Source organism: Nymphalis io, chromosome 30, assembly GCF_905147045.1.
Source record: "Nymphalis io chromosome 30, ilAglIoxx1.1, whole genome shotgun sequence".
Taxonomy (NCBI): domain Eukaryota; kingdom Metazoa; phylum Arthropoda; class Insecta; order Lepidoptera; family Nymphalidae; genus Nymphalis; species Nymphalis io.
This window is the reverse complement of record NC_065917.1, coordinates 5,484,020-5,501,983: the sequence shown is the minus strand read 5'-3', so window position 1 is coordinate 5,501,983 and position 17,964 is coordinate 5,484,020. Positions and strand designations below refer to the sequence as shown.

At 36.8% G+C, this 17,964-nt stretch overlaps 1 protein-coding gene across 1 annotated transcript; it reads right to left on the bottom strand.

The window, feature by feature from the left end:
- Window positions 1-5,346: 5,346 nt before the first annotated feature.
- LOC126779860 (prion-like-(Q/N-rich) domain-bearing protein 25) lies at window positions 5,347-17,262 on the bottom strand. Its single transcript, XM_050503979.1, has 13 exons — window positions 17,229-17,262; window positions 15,037-15,135; window positions 13,653-13,751; window positions 13,184-13,384; window positions 12,449-12,538; window positions 11,476-11,682; window positions 10,386-10,505; window positions 9,551-9,718; window positions 9,214-9,360; window positions 8,577-8,693; window positions 7,476-7,604; window positions 6,317-6,457; window positions 5,347-5,522 (listed from the first exon to the last, which is right to left on the bottom strand). Exons 1-13 carry the CDS (start codon window positions 17,260-17,262, stop codon window positions 5,347-5,349), a joined length of 1,728 nt encoding a protein of 575 aa, XP_050359936.1.
- Between the last annotated feature and the right edge of the window lie 702 nt (window positions 17,263-17,964).

The following is a 17,964-nucleotide window of genomic DNA, read 5'->3' as shown; positions in this document are numbered from 1 at the left end:
TAATGTTTTACTCTTAAAATTTTCATCTATTGGTGCTGCTTTCAGACTTCCTCTGATATATATTTTACTGGTGGTAGAGTTTTATGCAAGCTCGTCTGAGTAGGTACCTCCCACTCATCATTCTACAGCAAAACAGCAGTACTTGGTATTATTGTGTTCCGGTTTGAAGGGTGAGTGAAACTTGGGAACTGAGATGTTACGTCCCTTGAGTCTGTAATTACATGGCTTACTCATCCTCCAAACCGGAACGCAATAATAATAAGTATTATTGGTTAGAAGTAGAATATCTGATGAGTGGGTGGTGCCCAGAAGGGCTTGCGCAAAGCTCTACCTACATAAGATAACCTTAGATGGCATATCCCTTATGGCCAGGCAAAGCCGGCCCTGATCCTTGATAGAGATTGTCTTTTGTTCTTTATTCGATGCTTTCACTTCACTGCATCAGAATGACAAAGATGAAAATGCTAGTCGTATTTTAAAGCCGATCTGTCACTTTGTACAGTCATTCTGATGCACGCCAGTTAACGTTATATAAATAACAATTACCAGATTTATTAATATCGAACAACGCTTATAAGCCGATGGAAAATGTTTATGAATATCTCGCCTTGCTACCGGCGCCTCGAGCGATCCTCTCGTTCCAGCACAGGACCGTCGCTCAACAGTTTTACGAATATTTCAAACGAGGAGACCGTGACAAAAGCTATTGCTGATAATCGATAGAAAATGCATTAAGATATAATATTAAGAGTGATAATAATAAAACGTATTATCTACAATTAAGAACATTTCATTATGCCTTCAAACGTGCAATATTATAGTTGATATTTCAATGTCAAAAGCTTTGGTTGTTTGTTCAAAAAAAAACGGCAATTAAATCCATAGAACCAACCATTAAGATTCTATCAACGAAACATATTTCAGGAGTGTTTACTGTATGAAGTACCTCTTACTTCGTTTATCGAATTTGTAATTATAAATGTGAAAAAGTAATATTATATAGTACCGTAACACTCTGTGAATGTCCCACTGCTGAGCTAAGCTCTCCTCTCCCTTTATGAGGAAAAGGTTTTTTGGAGCTCATTCTACCACGCTGATCCAATGCGGGTTGGTGGAATGCACATGTGGCAGAATTTTCCTTCACCGTAAAGCACGAGATGAATTATAATAACAAATTTAGCACATGAAAATTCAGTGGTGCTTGCCCGGGTTGAACTCGCGATACTCGTTTGAGATTCACGCGTTTTTACCACTGGGCCATCTCGACAATATTATACACTATACATTATATACAGAAAGGTTCTCGAGTGGCGGCCACAAAACGGAAGACGCAGCGTGGGCAGGCCCCCTACAAGGTGGACCGACCACATAAAAAGAGTCGCAGGAAGCCGTTGGATGCGGGCAGCGTAAGACCGGCTAAAATGGAAATCCTTGGGGGAGGCCTTTGTCCAGCAGTGGACATCTTTCGGCTGAGATGATGCTGATGATTATATACTAGATATATAATATTATATACTATATAATATTAGTGTATCCCAGGATTAACCGACTCGTGTGCCGTAGCCGTCATGTCTCCGACACCGCTTATGTATGAGGCACGTATATATTTCTTTGCTTTATATGATTATAATAATAATATTTCATTTGACTGCCTCGTTAGTCAAGTGGCTAGATATAAGGTCGCTGACGCGGAGGTTCTGGGTTCAATTCCAAGGTTGGGTCAATAAAAAGTTATTGGGTGTTTATGTCAGAAAATTCTCAGTAGCAGCCCGGAGTTGGAAGTTGGAAGTGAGTACACTCCCGTGCCGTGGACAGCACATGAAGCCGTGGATCCTGCGCCTGAACTCTTTCCGGTCGCGTCGGATTATGAAAGCTAGAGAATAGAGAGTGCACCTGTGTTTGCGCACACACTTGTGCACTATAATATTTCCTGCGTAGTTGGTTAATCTCTCTTGAGATTGGCCACCGTGGCCGAAATCGGTCTGGAGGACCTTATTTAATTTAATACTGAAAGTCAATGTTTTTATATTAGGTTTTTACATATGAAATCGGCGTTTTGTACGGGAGGAATATAAAGTCAATTTTTTTTTGTAAAATATATTTAATTAATCAAAGTATGCACCATTGTTATCTATGCACTTTTGCCATCTCATAGGTAGTTCATTGGTCCCTTTACTAAAAAAACCATAGGGGCGAGAATCAATAAACTCTTTGAAGGCGATTTGGACTGCCGCATCGGAGTTGAATTTTTCCTTGTAAGAAGTTGTCCAAATTCCGGAAAAAATGGTAATCTGTTGGAGCAAGGTCCGAGGAGTAAGGTGGTTGTTGCAGACATTCCAATTGTAGCTCATCTAACTTAGTGGTTGTTTGTTGTGCAGTGTGTGGTCTTGCGTTGTCGTGAAGCAGCAGTGGCCTAGAGCGATTGACCAATCTCGGTTGTTTAGCAGCTAGTTCTTCCTTCATGGTTTGCCATGGCCAACCATTACTGGCCACAGATTTTAGAAAGCTGTAGTGAACGACGCCGGCGCTAGGCCAAACCAAACACTCACAAGTAACTTTTTCTGAGTCAATTTTCGTTTAGGGCAGGAGTTGGCTGGGTCTCCAGGGTTCAGCCATTGCGACGAGCGCTTCCGATTATCGTACAGTATCCACTTTTCATCACAAGTAATGATTCAATTTAAAATTCATTATTGTGTCGGTTGAGCAAAGTAACACAGCAGTCGACGCGTGCTTGCAAGTTCGATTCACTCAATTCACGAGGTACCCATCGTTCAAGTTTTTTTACTTTCCCAATTTGTTTCAAGTAAATTAATACAATTTTATCACTTGCCCCGAAGCCTGCAGCTATTTCTGAAGTGCTTTGTGATGGATCCGCTTCCACAATAGCCTTTAATTCTTCATTTTCCACTTTGGTCTCCGGCCATCCACGGGGTTGGTTTTGAAGGTCGTTTCGAGTTCAAAAACGAAAACGTTGAAACCAAAAACGTACTGTGCTTTCCTTTGCGACACCAGCGCCGTACACATCATTAATCCTTCGAGCTGTTTCTGCAGCACTGGTGCCACGATAGAACTCGTACTCGTAAATATACCGATATTTCATGTTTTCCATTGTGCCGTAATAGCGATGCCAAAGAAAAAAATAATGATGAAAAAACAAATGAATGACTGTTTTCAAAACTCAAATGTACCAGCTGAATGAATTTATAAATTTAAAATTGGAATTCTTAACCAAAGAGGAGATATTTCAGATCAAAGTAGTCAGTACAACAAAACGCTAATTTCATATGTAAGGACCTGATATATTTTATTAAATGGTTATCATAATTTTATATTATTTCAATAGTCTTAAATTTCTATGTCACAGGTCTGCTGGACGTCCCTTATACCACAATGTATAATTATACACAAATCTTACGAAAAAAACCTACTGTATAACGAAAACAGCATCACGATCAATCCTGTAATAATTAAAATAAGTAAGCCATCAAATATATAGACGCGAAAAGGTAATTTTAATTTTGAAAGTCGTAATGAATTAATGCGAAAAAAGTGTGCATCCTTGGTTCACAGGATGCGGGCCAGCTCAAGCAAAATTCTAATCATGGTAGCTAACAGACTAGACTGTATATTTATAAACCGCTGTTGTAAAGTTCTTCTTCTCCTCAAAAAGAGGAGAGGAGGCCTTTAGCCCAGCAGTGGGACATTCACAGGCTGTTACGGTTACGGTTACGGTACGGTAAAGTTTCGGCTGAACCAGTAAATTGTAAAAGTAGTAGATTAATTTTTATAATTTTGTATATGAGTCTTTTTACTTGAATAAATAAATTATTATTATTATTAATGGAACGGACAGACACATTTGTATATAGTGAACTATGAAAATTTGAAACAAAATTTTGCATGTTCAACTGTTATTAGAATTCGATTTACTTTATAAATATTATAATGACTTTGTAATAGATTTTTTTTAACTCCAAATTGTCGTTTTTCGGTTTCTGTAATCAGAAACGAATTGCTTAATATTTCAACGGCCAAAACATAATTTTACATTTAGATAGATGCCTGAACGAATCAAAATACAATTACAGTTATATAATAATATATTTAACATCCAGAAGTGAAACTGATTTTAGAAAAACCTTGAATTGGTATTTTTTAAAATAGAACACCAAATCATACAAATCGATGTAAATACCCCACTCAATTTCTCTTAAAAATACAAATAACCCAATTGAACACATTCAACAAATCACGAGTCGCGCCAATAGTGAATGAATACTTTTCTTTTATGTACCAACAAAATGGCGGTTTTAAATTAGCGCGCGTCTTTTTTTTAACAATGCTGTTGTATGGATTAAGTTAATAAAACAAAACAAAAATTCCTTATATAATTTATTATATAATATTTAAAAAAAATACTGTACAAAATTTATTTCATTTTATTTAATATTTATCTAATTAACATTGTAATTAGTGATAAAATTAAAACTGCGCACGCGCTGATACTGCTCGCTTTTGAGGGCACTGAAAAAAAACAATTATTATCATTTTAAGAAAGACATTCTAAATAATAATAATATTAAGGATGTATGTGTTGTTTGTTTTCAGATTATTAAAGTTTTAGGTCAAACATAGAATATATAGTGTGTTGATATATTGCATATTTTATGAGATATAATATAATAGTAATGTCCTCCAGACCAAATTCGTCCACGGCGACCGATCTCGAAAGAGATTAGCCAACTGCGCAGGAGATATTATAGTGCACAAGTGTGTGCGCAAACACAGGTGCACTCTCTATTCCCTAACCCTCATAATGCCATTTTCGAGGCACGGGAGTGTACGTACACACTTCCAGCTTCCAGACTCCGACCTACTACTGAGAATTTTCTGACAGAAAAACCCAATAACTTTTTATTGGCCCGACCTGGGAATTGAACACAGGACCTCCGGGTCTGCATTACATCAAGCCACTAGACCAACGAGGCAGTCAAGAGATATATATATATAATATGCAATAGTCAGAGAGAAAATTGTCAATCCAGGCAGATTTCGAATCGCTTTTTCATCATGCAAATTACTTCAGTAAACTAAATTTTTATATATATGTATGTATCATGTACACATATACACACACATGCCAAAAACACGGTGGCGCATAGGCGATAAACATTGGCAATCATCTTATGATTAATATTTCTTACAGCTCCAATGTCTATGGGTGATTACCATCAGATGACACTTTGTTCGCCTAACTATAAAAAATCACAGTATAAATATGCGATGTACCACCATAACCACGATCGGTTAAGATTCACGCGTTCTAACCACTGGGCCATCTCGGCCCTAATTTATTGATATTGAAGACAGTTTTAAATCAAAGGCGTACTTACAACACGTGTCGAGTTCCGGCGAGTACGGGTATTGGAAATCACACTGACACAGGCTGTTCCGACATACGACCTTATCTACAGAACCTTCTAGATAACACTGGCTGCTTCGTAAACAACTTTCGAAGAGACCTGTAAAAAAACATATTTAATTTAAAAAAAGAAGATGAGCTGATTAAATACCATCACGCTTCAATGCGATTGGTGGACACATTTCTCGTGATGTTTTTATTCGCCGAGCACACAATGAATTTATTTATTAAATAAAAATGGAATCAAAATGTTTTTATTCAAATAGACTTTTACAAATACTTATGAACCTTGAAGCGCTACCACCGGTTCGGAATGTGGATTCGAACTAGAACCGGCGAGAAACTTAGTGGTTGCTCTTATTTTTTTTAATACAAATTTATATAAATTACATTCACTTATTTACAAATCCAGCAATTATTCAATCCTTGTGTTTTTGTCAGATATATATTTTTAATAACATATTAAAGATTGCTTGGAAACTATATAAAAATCAGATATTTATTGAACTTAACCAAAATAATTATCAATATTAAATTAAAGAAAATATTAAAAGAAAGAAGACGCAAAACACAAATTAAATAAGAGAGAGAGATAACATTAATCATATTGTATTCTTTTATGTAAGTTAAGCTATACAATACATTATGTTAAGTTAAAGATATTAAACAAATATTAAAACAAAGTTACGATATGTGAACGCCAAGCACAAATACTCACGCAAAACATTAAATACGCGTATTTGCTCGACGTTAACCATCAGGCGTAAATTATGCTAAAGACTGAAGAGTTTCATTGGAAATTTCGTGTTCCGAAGATACAAGATATAATGAGAATAATCAAATTGGCTCATTGAACAGCAAAAAAAATACAATTTTAGGAATGGCATATCGTACCAGTGATAGGCCAGCAGCCACCGTCCCTGTGGTGGTAGTTATCGATACATGAGCATCGACCATCCGCACAGACCCCACCCACTCCGAGCACAGCCGCACACTGTGCTGTCACGGAACAGGTTGAATTGAATCCAGGTATTTCTGTAATACAAAAAATGTATTATTAATAATTATTAATTATTAATAATTAATAATAATATATATATGTGAATGTCCCACTGGGCTAAGGTCTCTTCTCCTCTATTTTTTTTGAGGAGAAGATTTGGAGCAATCAAAGAAAAAAATTGGATTAATCCACCAAGCTGTTTCAATGGGTGGGATACACATGTTGCAAAATTTCAGTGAAATTATACACAAGCAGGTTCCTCACGATGTTTTCCGTCAATTCTCGTATTTTTTAAATAACTAATAATAAAATATTGGAAAATTTATTAATCTTATTATATAAGTTATATTAGTTTTACTGGTGGTAGGGCTTTGTGCAAGCTCGTCTGGGTAGGTACCACCCACTCATCAGATATTCTACCGCAAAACAGCAATACTTGATATTGTTGTGTTCCGGTTTGAAGGGTGAGTGAGCCAGTGTAATTACAGGCACAAGGGACATAAAATCTTAGTTCCCAAGGTTGGTGGCGCATTGGATATGTAAGCGATGGTTGACATTTCTTACAATGCCAATGTCTAAGAGCGTTGGTGACCACTTACCATCAGGTGGCCCATATGCTCGTCCGCCTTCCTATTCTATAAATAAAAAAAAAAAATAGTATGTTTCAAAACGGTAGTATAAACATTGCTTTCCGTGGATTGGAGACCTGGTGATCAACACAGACACTCAAATGCCTAATACTGACAATAGCTCTTCACGCATTCTGGATGTAAATCATTACATAAAAATATCACCTTTCAATTTTTTTTTTATAAAATAGGAAAGCGGCCGAGCATATGGGCCACCTGATGATAAGTGCCTCTAATTACACTGGCTCACTCACTCTTCAAACCGGAACAACAATATCAAGTACTGCTGTTTTGCGGTAGAATATCTGATGAGTGGGTGGTACCTACCCAGACGAGCTTGCACAAAGCCCTAGCACCAGTACGATTACTTGAGGTCAGTTTTGTGAAGAGAAATAACCATTATTTATTATTATTATTAACTCACCAGGCCAGCACACGTCGCTGTCTTCAATGAAACCCTCATTACATTGACACGTGTCACCAGACGTGCTGTTCACACAGACCGTATTATCGATGAGACAGTCTGTATCCAATGTACAGGAACCGCCGATGGCTAAAATTGAATTAAGGCGTGGATATACGTGAACTAGGACTGTATCGTTGGTCTAGTGGCTAGATGTAAAGCCGCAGACTTGGAGGTCCTGGGTTAAATTTCCAGGCCAATAAAAAGTAATTGGGTTTTTCTGTCGAAAATTAGATGTTATGCCCCATGTTACTGACTGTCGCTCGAAACGCGACAATGAAACGTGAAACACTCGCAATAACATTACACAAATGCTATCAGCTTCCTGACTCTGAATTGTTAGTGAGAATTAGCTTTGACCCAGGTCCTTGGGATATGCGGCCTTGACAAAAGCATTTGCCCAAAAAGGCAGTAGATACCATAAAAAAGATATTTTAATTGGTTTGTATAAATGGGATTGTTTTCAGATGTACTGAAGCCAAGAAAAAGTGAAGTATGCACGTCTTAATTAATGGTCAACTTACCAAAAAACACTACACTTTACAACACCGACCGTAGTTAAAATAATACCGGATGCAAATAACATTATTTATCTATGTCCTGGCTTTTGAAACATACGTGTAACGTAGGCATCCGCTAAGAAGGGACTTTTAGAAGTTTAAGCTTTAAGCGGGGGGGACACCCCCCCGGTGTCAATAAGTGTCAAATTTTTATATAGCACAAGCTTCACACAGAAAATAATTTAAGTTGACATATATTTATTGTGGATACTGGATAAGAAGTCGAAGACATGTGTCGCGTGCAGAAGCTTTAAATAAAACTAATATTCGCCCGTGGCTTCAGCTGCGTGTTAGGGAAAGAGTGGCGAGTATTATATAAAACAGTAGCAGTAGCCTTTGTCCGTCCATGGGATTCAAGCTCGTTTTATACCAAATTTTATCAAAATCGGTTCAGTGTTTTAGCCTTGAAAGCGTAATAAACATACAGAAGTACTTTCACATTTATAATATTAGCATAGATAGATTGAAAAAGTTAATAAAAAAAAGTTTTTTACGAACTTACTCGGCGCACAAACACCGTCAACCGCTTGATATCCGTCAGCACAGGCACAGACGCCGTTGCAGACTGTGTTGTTCGTTGCTGTGCATTCTAACGTGTTCTGACAGGGATCCCCGAGTTCTGTGACACACAAATTATTGTAATCGTTTATATATCACTGATCTCACGGCTCAGTTGTTAGAAGACGTGAATCTTAGCCCATGGTTCAGTTCAAACCGAGTGAAGTTTGAATTTTAGTGTTTTAAAATTCATCTCGTTGAAGCATAACATCGTCAGGAAACCTGCATGTGGCGGATGAAAGTCTGTATCAAACTGTTCAAAATTATCTCCTCAAAATGAAAATGAAGCCTTAGCTCAGTGTGACATTAACAGGCTGTTCAATTCACTTTATGAATTACTATTATTCACTTGCCAATATGTATACTTTCCTATTGGAGAAGGTTTAGAGTTGATTCCAATGCTCCGTGCCACTAAGCATCATTCATCTTTCGGAGACAGGAGCGTCGAAATTAAAAAGCCGCTAGACAAACAGATCGGTTCTTCTCAGGTCTGTTTATTTCCGAACGGATGGTAGATTTATGACAATCAGTAAGCTTAACGCTTCTATATTAAATAAAGATTTTTGACTTTTGATAATTACCTAGACCACTCGACAGACACAGTCCGTCCACTTCATAGAGATCCTCAGGGCAAGCGCAGATTCCAGCGCCTTCGTCATTAACGACGCATCTTATTTCTAAAGAACCAGCCAAACAATCGCTGTCTACTTCACACGCTTCGCCAATACCTGAAAAATAATTCATGAATATAACAAACTGGAATCCTGGAAACTAATCGCAGCGCCACCTACTGGAATCTAAATCATCCAGGGATAGGGCTTTATGCAAGTCCGTCTTGGTAGGTATACATCACAAAGTCCAGCAACTTCTTCACCAAAAAGCAGATAAAAATGTTGGTATTTATATTACCACACGTACCAGCAAATAATCTGCATATCTGTCTATTCTCATCCCACACAGATGTTTCAGGGATACATTCGCACTTCCGCATCCCCCAAGGTTCTTGTGGGGGGCCACATCGGGCGTTCGCTCCAAATGTGTGACAGTGGAAATCATTGACACATGAATCCTGAATACGTCTGGTAACTGCAACAATTAATAAAAAAATATATCAATTTATTATAATAATATACATTGTATAAATATTATATATTGCACGTCTCGACTTTTTGTAACTTATCTGTCTTTCATAGACACTACATTAGAACACATTTTTATGTTTTTATTTTTTTGTTAAAAGATAAAAAAATAACTACAGTAACAGCCTGTTTCATGCCCCACTGCTGGGCTAAGGCCTCCTCTCCATTTTGAGGAGTTTGGAGCTTATACCCACGCTGCTCCAATGCGGGTTGGTAGAATACACATGTGGCAGAATTTCAATGTAATTAGACACATGCTGGTTTCTTCACGATGTTTTCCTTTACCGTCAAGCACGAGACGAATTATAAACACAAATTAAGCACATGAAAATTCGGCTTGCCCGGGTTTGAACCCACGATCATCGGTTAAGATTCACGCGTTCTAACTACAGTTGACGCAAAGTACATAGAAAAAAATAAAATAATTTTTTTTCGCTTTATGTATGACCATAAGTATGGCCTCTTTAGCATTGCAATTTGAACCTGCAGCTATTCTGTAAGAAAAAAAAACGAACCTCGCCGTAGAAATCGGTCCTGAAATGTCAGAAGGTGATATGCGACCATTGACCATAATAATTATAACATCTCAAGAATACACGCGTCAAAAGAATTACCTCTAATACAATCTCTCATGTTCTCGTCGTAAAAGAAATTTGGACGGCAGGAACATACTCCTCCAATAACCACAGCCAGCAGACCAACGCATTGCTCAGCGGTGGACGGCGATCCAAGATCTGGAAAACAGGTTAAAATAATTTTAAAAAAAACCTAGACAGACAGACAGACAGCATTTTTAACTTATGACTATCTTTTGGGCAATGTAACAGATGGTTAATATTTCTGTTGGCGGTGGTGATCACTTACCACCAGGTACATTTGACCAATCGAAAAAAAATTGATACTCTCTAAAGGGATTTAATTTAATTAACGTTATGTCAAAAGAAAACAGAAGATTGAAAGCTGTAATGTATTCGCTGACCTTTTTGGGTATTCATATTACTTGGAACGGAAAAAGTTCAAAGGCGGCCAAGGTTTATTTAGACGCTAAAACAACCTTTAGGGTTACATTCGTAACGTCAGAAGACAATTGTGAAATGTAAAAAAATTGTTACGCGAAAATAATAATAATACAGGCCTTAATTCCTTTTACATGAACAAAATACTACATACAATTTTACATGAATAAATAATAAAAATGTGTCGGTGTGCTTGTGTGTGTATGTGTGCGTGTGTGTGTGTGAGTGTGAGTGTGAGTATGAGAAATATGTGGTGCGCTTCGATAAGACTGACTCGTGTGCCGTGACGACAAACGGCACGACACTCCTTACCATTGCATGTCATGTCGTCCCCTCTCTGCCGTTTTCTACTTCCTTGTGTGTGATGCGCGTATAATATATACTATATCGTTGCTATATATTATTGCAATAATAAGATATTTATTGGTTATCTTTATTTAAAAATTATACATCAATTTCCATGTTACAATTGTATCGGGCGTGCAGTTAATATCACATTTTTATAATTAAAGAATATAAGCAACAAAATGGCGTATCCCCGTAAGGTTTCCGTAAGATTGTAAAGCAGGCTCTACACTCGCCCATGACTCGCTCGCAGCTCTACCTTTACACCCGTTGTCACGGTACTTACGGCTTCCGATTCTCCTTTAAAAATATTCATACAAAGAAAATATATTCAATAACTCACCCGCATAGCACATTTGGCCGTTGCTACTTTCGTAATAACCAGGCGGACATACGCAAACGCCGAAGCTCGAACATTCAAATGGGCTTTGACACGGAACAGTCGCGTTGCATACAGTTCGTTGCGCCGCCATTTTGTTGTCGTTCACCGCCATTTTGATTGATGCATCCATTTTGTCTTCAAATTGCCTGTCTATATTTGATTCAGTAGCTAAAATGAATTTAATAATGTTTAATTATTTTATAATAAAAAATTATGTATATAAGAATAAAACTTTTATTTATTTATACTGAAAAAATAAGTCGTAGACATATGATGTAAATAGAGAACTTTCCTAAAAACTGGCAGAACTACACGTGGTAGGACTTTGCGCAAGCGTGCCGGGGTAGGTACTACCTACTTATCAGATATTCTCAGGCCAAACAGTAGTATTGTTGTGGTCTGGTCGAAAGGGTGAGTGAGCCGGTGTAACTACAGGCACAAATGACATAACATTTTAGTTCTATTTCTTGTAGGGTCAGTAGCCTATAGGCGGTGGTGAGCACTTACCATCAAGTAGCACTCAGCTATTCGTGAATGATTATCGCTTTTTTAAAAACAGACGCCGAAATTAATATTTCATTTCACTGTCTGTTTTTCTATATTCCTTTGGTTGATCACCTCCATCTATCATACCATACATTACAGTATATATATATTAGAAATGGCCAATCGTGGTAACTAAGCTGTTATGCCCCTTGTTAAATCCGGAACACAGCAATATAATATAATTTGTATGTCTACCAAATGATTGATCGATACCAGACCGACTTGCATAAAGCCGTGCTCCGAAGTGCCATCGTCAGAGTATACCGGTGAAGCGATTTCTTAAGATTATTAAGATTATAGAATATAGAACGCTATTAAGATATATGTACTACGTGAAATATTTGTGAAATAAACTGGGCAGTTAAATATAAATGGCTTATATACTCACGGTTAGTTACAACGCAAGTAAACGTTTCCTGATTACAAGCTCCATTCGGAAACTGACAATCTTGGTCTAGGACGCATCCCTCACCAGGAGCTGAAATAAAAATTTGGTAAATTGAAATATACATGCTTAAGATGATCGTGGTGCACTAAATTTTCGTGTGCTTAATCTGTCATTATAATTCATCTCGTGCTTGACGATGAAGGAAAACATCGTGAGGAAACCTGCATGTGTCATTTCACTGAAATTCTGTCACATTTGTATTCCACCAACCCGCGTTGGAGCAGCGTGTTGGAATAAGCTCCAAGCCTTCTCCTCAAAAAGAGAGAGGAGGCCTTGCACCAGCAGAGAGATATTCACAGGCTGTTACCGTTAATTAGTGTTACTAAAAACACTTCCTACATTGTATTTAAAAACTTAAAAAGATACAGGATTACAAATGATTCTTTAAATTTAAACTAGGTAGGTAGGCAATAAGGCCACCTGATTGTAAGTTGGGAACACTGCTCATATCTATGACACTGTAAGAAATAGTAACTGCTCCTCATATCGCCAATGCGCCACCAATCTTGGGAACTAAGATGTTATGTCCCTTTTGCCTTCAATACTGGTTCACTCATCCTTTAAACCGGAATGTAACAAAACTAAGTAACCAGACTTGCACAAGGCCACCACAAAGTAATTAACAATTTAATTATAGTATTGTTTGTATTCCTAGTTAAATAAATTTATACTAACCTAAGGACACCTTTCTACATTCTCCCCTTTGTCTCTCAACGTACCCCTCAGAACATTGACAGACTCCATTGCAAGTTAAGCTAAACGGGTCCCGAATGATTCCCAAGCACTCCTCAGATCTGGTACACGAATCTCCAAAGTTGAGGGATTTCCAACATCTACCGTGGAAATAATGATGATCTTCTTGACAGAAGCATATACCTAAAATTTTGATTGGTTAAATATAATGATAATAATTATTTGCAACACTCTGATTGGTTTAATTTAGCTATGGTTAATTGTGATTGGTCTAAATTGTTACAGAAAAGATTAACGACTGTAGAAGCTGGTTATTTTTTACTGCATTAAGTGAAATTCTTATTTGAAGTTCTTACTTTATTGAAATGATCAAACGATAGCGCGATTCAAAGTACATGTAGCGCCATCTATTGACCGAAAGATAAAACACAAACAGTAACAGAGTTCTCACCTGTCGTATTGTTGCCATCAATAGACCGACAGTGGTACCCACTTAACAGCCTAGAACATTGGTGATCTTCAATGCATCGAGATTCGAGGTATGGAGATACTGAAATAAGAAAAATAAATCTTATTTTATTTATAAATAAATGGCTGTAAGACGCGGTTACACTCGTTGCTACTTCACTCTTGTAGCTCGTACCGTGTTATTATATATTTATATATGTATATATATAAAAGAATGTTGGACTAAGAATATCAACGCACAGCCAGACTACTGGGGCTATCACCATGAAAATTTGCATACGAGCTCCTTTTACACAATAGGTTGAGCAATAGGGAAGGATTTTTGATAATGTCACCCACCCCTAAGGCAGTAATAGAGTGGTTGGGAGTTTGTATAATCCATAATTTTTGGATGGTCTATGGAAATTGTTATTGACCAATTCAGAATTATGACGCGAACGATGCCACACGTGAAGCGCATATAGTATATTATATATTTTTCTAAGTAAATTTTCTCACACGTAAATATGTTTTCAAATAGAACCGTAGCGTACCCTTATACAGCGGCCTGAATAAACTCAGCTCTAGCATTGATATAAAAATTAGAAGAGACTTCGTATATAAAAAATGAGTATTATATATCGTATCTTACATATGTACATCATATTGTACCATATAGTATAGAATATGCTTTATTGTACGTAAAAGAGTTACAGAAACATGCAGTGTAATTACAGGCACAAGGGACATAAAATCTTAGTTCCCAAGGTTGGTGGCGCATTGGCTATAAACGATGGTTGACATTTCTTACAATGCCAATGTCTAACGGCGTTTGGTGACCACTTACCATCAGGTGGCCCATATGCTCGTCCACCTTCCTATTCTATAAAAAAAAAAGTTATAAACACACAAAAAGAAACATTATTAATGTACGAATGGCTGTATTATATCTAAAAAAATCTCTTCGAGACAACTTTTGGGTGTAGAAAATGAGATAAATAAGGCGGTAAGGAGGGGTACAAAGGAGATATACTCGTGCATACACGTTTTTTTTTAAAATAATATCGTCAATATCCTCTTAACCAATTACGACAATTGTGTGCGCAAACACAAGTACATTGCACTCTCATAATCCAACGGAACGGCAAATCCGACTCGAGATTTTTCGAGTTTTCCGAGGGACGAGAATGTAAACCAACTTAAATTTCTCGTTATAAATACTCAATTATTTTAATTAGGTAATCATTTCAATAACAGATAATAGGATATTTTTAGAGATTTAGGCACAATACTTCGGATTTGATTCAATATTTTAAAAATGGAACGTCACTTACTGTCAACACATTCCCTGCCCCCCCTCACTGGCTGTTGCCCAGGGCGACACACACACGCACCGGCGCTACAAACACTGCCAGATAGACTTGTGCAGTCTCGATCCTCAGAACAGGTCCATATTGAATGAACACAAGCAGAGCTGCAGAGCAATGCTGAAATATGTTATGATTATTTTAAAACACATATACAGGAAACATACAAGTAAGTAGCATGTAAATGTCCCATTGCTGGACTAAAAATCTCTTTTTTTGAGAAGGTGTAGAGTTTATTAAACCACGCTGCGCCAATGCGAGTTGGTTCGTTCAAATTGTTATTAATAAATAAGCCGAAGGTGGTGTGGAATCCACCCAGACCATATCCATAAAAACCTATGCAAACAATAGCCCCGCCCCCAGGGGAAGGGGTAGCCGTTAGGTTAGCCTGTGATAAAATGTATAAGCTATCTAAGAAATAGCTTATAACCTGACTTAAACTTAAAGAGTAAAAAGGGATATGCGACGATCCGCACCGCACTTGCACAAAGCCCTTCCACGGGTACAGAGGATTTACTTAAGATAATACACATTAAAATAAAACTTACCTAATATAATAAAATAAATTTTTTCTTCCATTATAAGGCAATCACTACAAAATCATATAATATAATAAAAAAAAAAACAAAGATTCGGTCTTACAGTATTTTGTTATCAAAGCGATTAGCTATCAGCCAATTCGGTGCTCAGGCTTAAGAACTTTTAGACATGTCACAAAAAATATACTGCCTTACAACACGCTCAAATCGACATTGAAATTTCTCATAGTTGAAAATATATTCTTTTAGACTTTCTATAAATGTTTCATTGCTATTGCTAGTGTATATAAATATAAGATCCAAAACCATTGCTCAGTACGTCATATATCAACAATATTCTAGCATGAAATGTAGATGAACATGAACGAGAAGACCGACAAGAAACTTCGAATTAAATTCATCAAATCTCAATGAAAATCAACTAATATGAACTACGATGTTTTATCATCTCAAGAACATCATCGTCATTTGTCATCAAGTTCTTGTATCGTTCAATAATACTTATCTTTTGAGGTGGATACACAAAAAATTCAATTAATTACAGTGCCAAAAATGGATAAATTGGTGTATAATATAACTTGCTACGCTTTCACGCGGTCACGATTTGTACAGTAACAATTTTTCATTTATTTAATGTATTTTTTTTATATATATAATCTTTAATTGAAATATTCTACTAAATAAAAATAAAATATATATATTGGTTTTGTAAAGTTAATGATATGTTAATCACGTTCCTAAATCTACAACCGCTGTCTATCTCTCTTGCAGGTGTTTGAACATATTAACGATTGATAACTTCTTATCTGCGTATAACAGATGTTCAATATCTGATTCATAACTAGTAAAGCGAATTCAACTTTAAATGTATCATTTAAGCATCAACCTATCCACTGTCCTAAAACTGGGCCGGAATTCTACTAAGCTATAACGATTACAATACGTTCCCGATTAAATTCCGATCCAACTTTGTCTATTCTATATTTATTCTAATCGGAACCAAATCGATATGATGTAAACATATACCATTATGTCTCATTTATTAACTAATAATATTATAAAAAAACTATTTTTTTTTATTTTATATTACATTACAGCCCAGTGATAAGAACGCGAAGGAAACATCGCAAGGAAACCGGCATGTGTCTAATTTCACTGAAATTCTACCACATGTGTATTTCACCAACCCGCATTGGAGCAGCGTGTTGGAATAAGCTCGATACCTTCTCCTCAAAAAGGGAGAGGAAGCCTTAGCCCAGCAATGGGACATTCAGGCTGTTACTTTATTATATTAATTTTCTTTACTAAAATGACGGATTTCATGTTTTTATACAGAGTAAAATTTAGTTCTATATTTTCTATCAATTATCGAAATTCTTAATGTTTTTTTTGTTATGTTTTATCTGCAAACAGTCCTTGGACTATAAGCGGATAGTTGGTGCGGTAGTTGGCGTGATGAGCCCTCCATCAAGAGCACTTCTCGTGTTATGAGGGCGCTACACCCTCTCGTGCAGCTGTAGTACATCATGCCTCTTTACGCGGCTAAGATTTTTTGGCTTTGAAGCTGGGTTGCCAATAGATTAGGATGATTCATATTATGTGTATAACATATTTGCAAATGTAAATAATTTGAACAAGGCCAATAATTCTATGTAGACAAATATAACATTTCACTTTTCCGTTCATTTGGACATTTAAGAATCTTCATTTTCCTAAAAATTATCATAAAGGCCATACCATTAGGTGGCTCTGTACCCGATTCCGGACACGGCGGTTATTCTCAACCAAGATTAGCTAAATGCTCCGAACACGTTTTAGGGCACAACTCCCAAAAAAGCTCTAAAAACTATCTTTAACTCAAAACAAATTTTCATCACAAATTTCTTTAGAGGTGATGAATTTTGAAATTCTTTCTTTTTTGAGCCTACGTTCCATAAGGAATTTCTGTTCAATTGTAACTGATAATTTTCCGAATGCAATTTCAAATTACGCAGATAAATTAGAAGAAAATACTTATAAAATAATATTTAACTAACAAATGTAACAAAAGTCGAGATGGCCCAGTGGTAAGAACGCGTGAATCTTAACCGATGAACGTGGGTTCAAACCCGGGCAAGCACCTCTGAATTTTCATGTGCTTAATTTCTGTTTATAATTCATCTCGTGCTTTTCGGTGAAGGAAAACATCGTGAGGAAACCTACATGTGTCTAATTTCATCGAAATTCTGCTACATGTGTTCCACCAATCCGCATTGGAGCAGCGTGGTGGAATAAGCTCCAAGCCTTATCCTCAAAAAGGGAGAGGAGGCCTTAGCCTAGCAGTGGGACATTTACAGGCTGTTACTGTAACTAACAAATAGATCTAGCCAAATTCAAGCTGAAAGAAATGGCGAGCAGCACCGTGTGTTAT